This window comes from Catharus ustulatus, chromosome 3 (assembly GCF_009819885.2).
Source record: "Catharus ustulatus isolate bCatUst1 chromosome 3, bCatUst1.pri.v2, whole genome shotgun sequence".
In the NCBI taxonomy this organism is placed as follows: Eukaryota; Metazoa; Chordata; class Aves; order Passeriformes; family Turdidae; genus Catharus; species Catharus ustulatus.
In genome coordinates this window covers 19,304,242-19,311,157 of record NC_046223.1, presented here as the reverse complement: position 1 = coordinate 19,311,157, position 6,916 = coordinate 19,304,242, and the positions used below count along the sequence as shown (strand labels likewise).

At 40.2% G+C, this 6,916-nt stretch overlaps 1 protein-coding gene across 3 annotated transcripts in view; it reads right to left on the bottom strand.

Moving 5' to 3' along the window:
• Positions 1 to 502: 502 nt before the first annotated feature.
• Positions 503 to 6,916, bottom strand: part of TP53BP2 (tumor protein p53 binding protein 2) — a 48,934-nt gene continuing 42,520 nt past the window's right edge. For all 3 annotated transcript variants that reach the window (XM_033054298.2, XM_033054300.2, XM_033054301.2), the window contains exons 17-18: positions 3,881 to 4,080; positions 503 to 1,289 (exon numbers count right to left, since the gene is read on the bottom strand). In XM_033054298.2, coding sequence (XP_032910189.1) covers positions 1,248 to 1,289; positions 3,881 to 4,080 — 242 coding nt within the window. In that variant the 3' untranslated portion in view covers positions 503 to 1,247. The remainder of the gene's footprint in view (positions 1,290 to 3,880; positions 4,081 to 6,916) is intronic.

The following is a 6,916-nucleotide window of genomic DNA, read 5'->3' as shown; positions in this document are numbered from 1 at the left end:
TACCCCGCACCCAGCCTGTTGAAATCAGAGGCTGTGACCATTAGCCAATCACTGCTCTCTTTAGTTTCCCCACCTGAGGATCTGTATCTCCTACAAACTATTTCTTTCAGAAATTTCTTTGCTACCTAGTAGGAAAACATGAGCCTACAGCTGAGGCACTTTCTAAATATCCTTACAGAATTATTTGCTTCTGTTAAATACTGTTCAAATATCAAATTATTGCCAAATAGAGAGATAGCAATGATAGCTCTATAGGAAAGGCTTTATTTGGAAAATACTTGTATCAAAATTGGTTTTTTTCCTTAAGTATGGCCCTTAGCTTTTAAGATTAACAATGTGCAACCAACAGATTCACCTCAATTTTAAGTGCAGAGAAACCACCTTGAATGGATAGGGGAGGAGGGGTTCAGTGTAATACAGAAAATAGCTGCAAGTTAATGTAATGTCTTACTGGCGACATCTCTAATACAAAAAACACTGCTAAAATACCCAAAGGGAAAGCTTAAGAGAAGACAAAAGTTTAATATGGAATAAAAACAAGTAAGTTGTCAAGAACTACAGAAGGTTTCTACACTTAGTCTCCAAAGTACAAAATACAATAAATACATGAGGCTCTTTGTAAAAAGAGGAATCTAAAACTACATTTCTGTTACAGCACATGATATTTTGAATACATAGAATTTCTAAGATGCTACAGCTTTTTCAAATGTTATTGCTTAATGGATTGGTCATGTGGTTGTCACTCTTCAGATGCACTTCAGTTGTTTTAGCTTCTTTTAACAAACATTCTGCTTCCAGCAATAAGTAGGTGGGTGCTGTGCACATACTTTAATTTGTCCCCTCTGGAAAAAGCCTCGGGATAAATTTGGACAAAGCCAGGTTGTCTGTTTCATGGTGATTCCTTCATTGGCAAATTCAAAAGGTCCTTGTAGTTAATGCAGAAAAAAAGCAAAACTCCTTTCTGCCATGGCTGAAGAAATCCGGTGGGTACTTGAACATAATGGCTTGATTTGACCAAAGGCAGCAGAATTTCATTTGCTTGTAAGCATTATTTCATCTTGAACAATGCCCTCATCCATTTGCTAATGCATCAATCCTTCATTTGTTTTCAAAGCACATTTTTCGTAGCTTTCAAATTACATTGTCATTGAAATAAGTCTCATGATATTGGAACCAACACAAAATGGACTTTTTTTTCTGTAAGTTATCCATGATTAGTACTTCAAGAATCTGGCTTCTGTGCTATTTCACGCCAAGCTTCTTTGTCTAGGTTTAATCCTCGGATACAGCTGAGGGTAAAACAGAAATGAGGTTTAAAATTTCAGTACTTTAAAAGGTTACTTTCTTAAAAGAAAAAATAAAGGAACAAAAGACACCTGTCTTTGGTGCTACAATTCTAATGCAATCCATAGTGGCAAAAGCATGGTTATAAAAAACACCCAGGACACTGACAAATTTGAATTTAGCAGTCTTAGGCAAGCTTAAAAAAATACCAGCCATGTCAGTGCAAAAGGAAGGTATTGAACAGCACATAATTGAGTATTTTCAGCTCTACACAGATGGGTGGGCCAGGAAAAGCACATGGCTTTGTAAGTCAAGAGACTCGTGCGTCCAGAGAACTGTGGGAGTGTTCCCTAGTTTGTAAATGGGAGCAGAGAGGTATTGAAGTCTGGTTTGCTTTCTCTCACCTATCAGCTTTTATGGCAGTAGAGCTTTGGACAAGCTGGAAACATCTGTCTCCAGAAAGATCATGGAAGTGGAGGGTGGGTGTCATTTCCATGACTGAAAATGGTCCTGCCAGCCTGTGGGCCACGTGCTGCTCACACATCCTGGCCACACACACAGCAGGGCAGGAGACAACTGGCAGGGCACAGCTTGGGACAAGATGCCTGGGAAGCTGTTGGCTCCCAGTTGGAAAGGCCATGGGAACAGCTGTGTTCTGAAAAGCACGGCCACTGGCACATGAAAATAGAAGGATAGACTTCACACAGCCAGGAGAGATGAATCCTCTGTGCTCTAAATGGCAATCCATGTCTACATCACAGCTTTTCCATCCAAAGCTCTCCTCAAAGCTGCCCCCTTCTCTCTTTAACCAGACTCTGGCTTTCTTCTTTTCTCAGTGACTAAGACAAGGCCAACAACCTCACCACAAGGTCAGTCTCAGCCTGCTGTGATTTCACTACTCCTAGAGATTAAGTCAGTCAGCTACAGTATCCTAACACCTGACAGTGTTCTAAAGACTCCCTCTGACAGTATTATCTTATTAGCTTAGGGAGCTAGGGACTCACTGAGAAGAGTAGAGCACTGATACAGGTAATTTAATCCTTGTTTTTATTCACTACACCTGACTGCAAAGGGATAAAGCAACTATGGTAAAAATAAGAATATTTAATCTACCAAATGTTTTCCTCTTTGGTGAATATCATAGACTAGAAGTCAGCTGCCATATTAAGAGGCCAGTAATTGCTCTGGAAAACCACCACAGGATATTTCAGTGGCAGCACCAGAACAACTGAACAGACACAGGTGTATCACAGTTAATAAATACTGTGTAGTTTTCCCCAAAGATTCTGTTGGGATTGTGTTGTGCTTTAAGTTTTGATCCCCAGTTCAAGCTGTGCTGCCTTGTGCTTTTTGGTTTTGTTTTTTTTTAAACACAGATGTTCTTTGTGTTCTTACACACCTGTGCTCAGGCTCAAAGCACAAGTACTACATGCACAATTCACCCAAAGCTGCCATTCTAAACTTACTGTGCAGGGCTGATGGCTGCTCTCCATTTACAAATGTTTACTTTGGAGAGGAAAAAACTGAGCAGGAGGTACTATGTTAGAGAGGATTTTACAGTAAGTGGTGTGTAGGCCTGACCTGGAAATGATACAGACATGAAAACTGATTTTGAATCAGATAGAGTCACTCTGCAAAATCCAACCAGTTTAAGAGTAAGGATTATCTGCATAAGGAAGGAGGTTCAGCCTCTTTCAAGCATCAATCAGCTAAAATTCAGAGTGGTTAATCTTGGAGAACCTCTTATCTCCAGCACCAGGGCAACTAGATTTGAAGAAAAAAGCTTAATGGAATTTTTAGATATGCAGCCATCTGCCATCATTTTTAGCAAATCAACTATGATGAGAAATACAGGGACATAATTGAAAGTATCATATTTGTACATAGTTGTTTTTAATAAAAGGCAATAGAAAAGGTCATGAGAGAAGGAGAAGCCATTCATGTAAGGCCTTGGGCACATAGTTAAATGTTACTTAAAAAGCACAGGAAAAAAAGGAGAAGAAATGACATACTGAGCAAGATAACCTAGATTTTTGTAGTGTTTATCTTCTTGGATCTAAAGGTGCCCTGTGTACACAATGAATTCATGACTCCTCTTGATGCAAGTTTCAGTTCTGAAGGCCCTTTGTGCCAGTACATCACTTTTCAAAACAGGGAAAACTAGTTTTGTTCTCAAACAATCATAGAATATCCTGAGTTGGAAGGGACCCCCTAAGGAATCATTGAGTCCAACCCCTGGCCCTACACAAGAGGGCCCCAAAATCACCCCACATGCCTGAGAACATGCTCAAGAAAATCTCATTCACACATCACATTTGGATAAAACGGTTTTTTGTTCTCTAAGATGATGGAACAAGCTTGGTATTAGGGCCTGCTCTGTACAGCAAGGTGGTGATACACGTTCTTTGGTGGACCCACTAATCTGTGTTAAGTACCTTAAACAGAGGGTGCTAACCCACTCTGCCAAGGCATGGAGAATGTCCACTCTTAAAGCGGCACCTTGATGTGAGAGAGCCACTGAAAATACAATGCTGTGTACACTCCACATGCTGGGGTGGGGTTTTTTTGGCTCTGGAGGTAGCCAGGACTCACTCACCCCTAGCAGGTTTCGGGGCACGTAGCCCTCCCTGTCGTTGAGCCGTGCCCACCACCACTCGATCTCCTCCTCATCCTCCCGGCGCAGGATTGTCATGCAGTCTCCTTCCTTCATGGACAGCTCGTCATCATTCTGAGCCTCATAGTCCCACAGCCCATAAATCACTCCTTTGTTCATGATCCCCATCTTCTCTTGCACTCCTGCAACATTGAAAACACACAGCAGCTCCAGTGAAAAGAAAATAGATAAAATTTATTCTTTATTCTTGCAGTCCAGACAGTCCAGGAAAAAAAACCCCAAAATTCCTACCTACTTGGCACCTTATTGCCTACTCAGAGCTGGCCCTGGAAGAAGTGGCTTTGTGAAGTTACTTACAGCAGATAGATTCCTTCCTTAAACATGCTTTAAAAATACAAGATAAACAGGGAGAGTAGCACTGATTGATTAAAGGTTATATTTTTGTGTTCACGCTTTCTAGACCTAAGTGATGAGCAAGAAACATTTTCTGTACTCTTAGTGCAATAGTAATCTCTGTCACAGGGAGATAGAAATACCTGCTTGGATTGACCACCATTGTCACTTTGATGCTTGTGTTGTCATTTGCGACATGGGTCATTTTATTTCAGAACTTTAAAGCAAACTGCATCTCAGACCTTACCTGAGAGATTCGCCTGCTACTCTGCATCTGCTTTTGGTTATCTCAGCAGTTCTTAATTTCTAACAGTATTTTTTTTTTTTCTTGTTTTAAACACTGCCTTCAGAAACACAATTCTGTTAAATTACTTCTGGACCAAGGTGTTTTGGAGTACACACATACACCCTTGCAGGGTTATTCACAACTTGCTCATTTTACAGCTGCAGCCAGAGATGATACTCTTCTTTCTGTACACATTCCTCAGCCTCTAAGCAGAAAACTGGAAAGGCATCTTAGTTTGCTTTCTCTTGGGTAATTATTTTGAATTCTACTGTTTTGGGGGTTGGTTGTTTTGTTTGGTTTTGGTATTTTCAGGAGCAGAGAGTACACTGCACACTGCATCACAGAACTTGTCCTTTCCCTTTTCATCATGTACCTGTTCCCACCTACATCTGCTAAAGGAAGCATCTGCTCAAATCAAGTTCTTTACTTCTGCACAGCTCAGCACATAACAGGAAATTACTTCCAGTGCATGATAAGCTCTGCTCAGATAAACTCCTCCCTTGCTTTGCATTTGGTATAATTAGAGGTTTGGCCAAAGCTCTGCTCTGCACCCACATGGAAGGGAAGATTGAGCCCCAAGCACCAAAGCAGACAAAGAAGATTCACACAATGCATGTGGTGTCCTAAGGGGATGTTAATGGTGTCCTAAAGGGATGTTAATGGTCACACCAGGATCGTGGGGCAAACAGAGCCAGCACAGGCATTATGTTTAAGAAAAAAGAAAAATTTTCATACTTAAGCAGCATCAGACCTGTCATTTAATCAATGCTAAATGGGTTTATTTAAACCTGCCTGCTCCTCTTACTTGATATTGGACATAATTTGCAACAAAAAAAGATTAGGTGAATTATTAATTACACCAGGGTTTATTAGCTTAATAATGAGTTTAGAGGGCCAGGTTTTAGGGCAGTTCTGAAAACAGATTCTGAGAAAATACACATTTCTAAACTTCTTTTACAGAAGCAGTTTTAGGCAGGGAATAATTTCTTACAGTAACTACAGGCAACTAGAACCAGTCTTAGCAATAGAATTAATTTCTGATGGAACAATATGGAACTCTGATAGCTAAACAGCCAATACATCAAGAGTAGTTTCAGTGGTTTCAAGCTGGAAAAACTGGCAATAGGCCAAAGCCCTACAATCCTTTCAGGACCCATCAAAAAGTATCTCATAATACAAAAAGATCTCAAACTCAAAAAACAGAGCATCAAGTGAAATCACCAGATGGCAGCTCATAAAAAATCCCCACAAACAGAAAGATTCTATTTCTTCATGCTGTATATCACGAGACCATGAACCTCTTTTCCACATGATCCCATGGGCAGTTTACCTGAATTTAAGGATTAGACAAATTCCTAACAGAAATCCCTCAAGAGTTGTTTAACACAAACATAGCATCTCTTAATTAACAGTTTTAAATACTAGACAAGTATTATTTTTTTATCTAGTCCTACAATCTTCCTTGGGTATTTGGTGTTGATGACGTCCCTTGGAGTCCGGATACAAAACCAAATGGAATTTTGCTTAGCCTACAGATTTTGATGCCAGTTAAAAAGGCTTTCTCACTTTACAGAGAAAACTATATATTTGGCACAGTTTTCAAGCTTAGTGAGGACAGCTGGACAGACTTTTTTGAAATCTGCTGGCTGAGCAGCTTAAAGAAACTCAGCTCTCGCCGGTGCCACAAAAGCAGAAAGGCAGTTTTACAGCTTCTTCTGCTGTGTTACACTGCTGTTACTCTAACCTCTTGCAGAGAGATGACACACCAGATGGCAGGTGCCTAGGGGACACGAGCTACATACAAAACAGAGAAAAGCAATTTAAAACCTCATTACAAACAAAACATACAGTAAAGTAATGTAAAACCTCATTGACTAATACTCATCACACCCTAGGGGGAATTTGCTTTCCCCATTCAAAGATAGTATCTCTGCAGCTTTACTATTTGAATACAATCTAAATTTAATATGGGATTTCTTTTTAAATGCAAGTGAAGAAAGAAGTCAGGAAGGTAAAGTCAAATTCAGTGCTTACTGACACACATCGAGGCAGGAACTTGGCAATACATTCTCTGGTTCTAAGGTGCACATTAGGAAATACCCCTCATTTCAAGACGGGAGATAACAGCCAGGAATTGCCTGCCTACTGACACATCCATACCTCTTTTGTTTTCATGTAAAAGAAGTCCTTATGCGGCAAGATTCACCTAATTAGTGTACCTGTCAATGCTTCACTCAAGCTTTGAAAGTAGGGAAACCTTTTGTTACTCAGATCTCCTCCACAGAGTGAATACTACTAAATTAATCTCAATGGAACTCATTCAGTGACAGGAAGCTGGC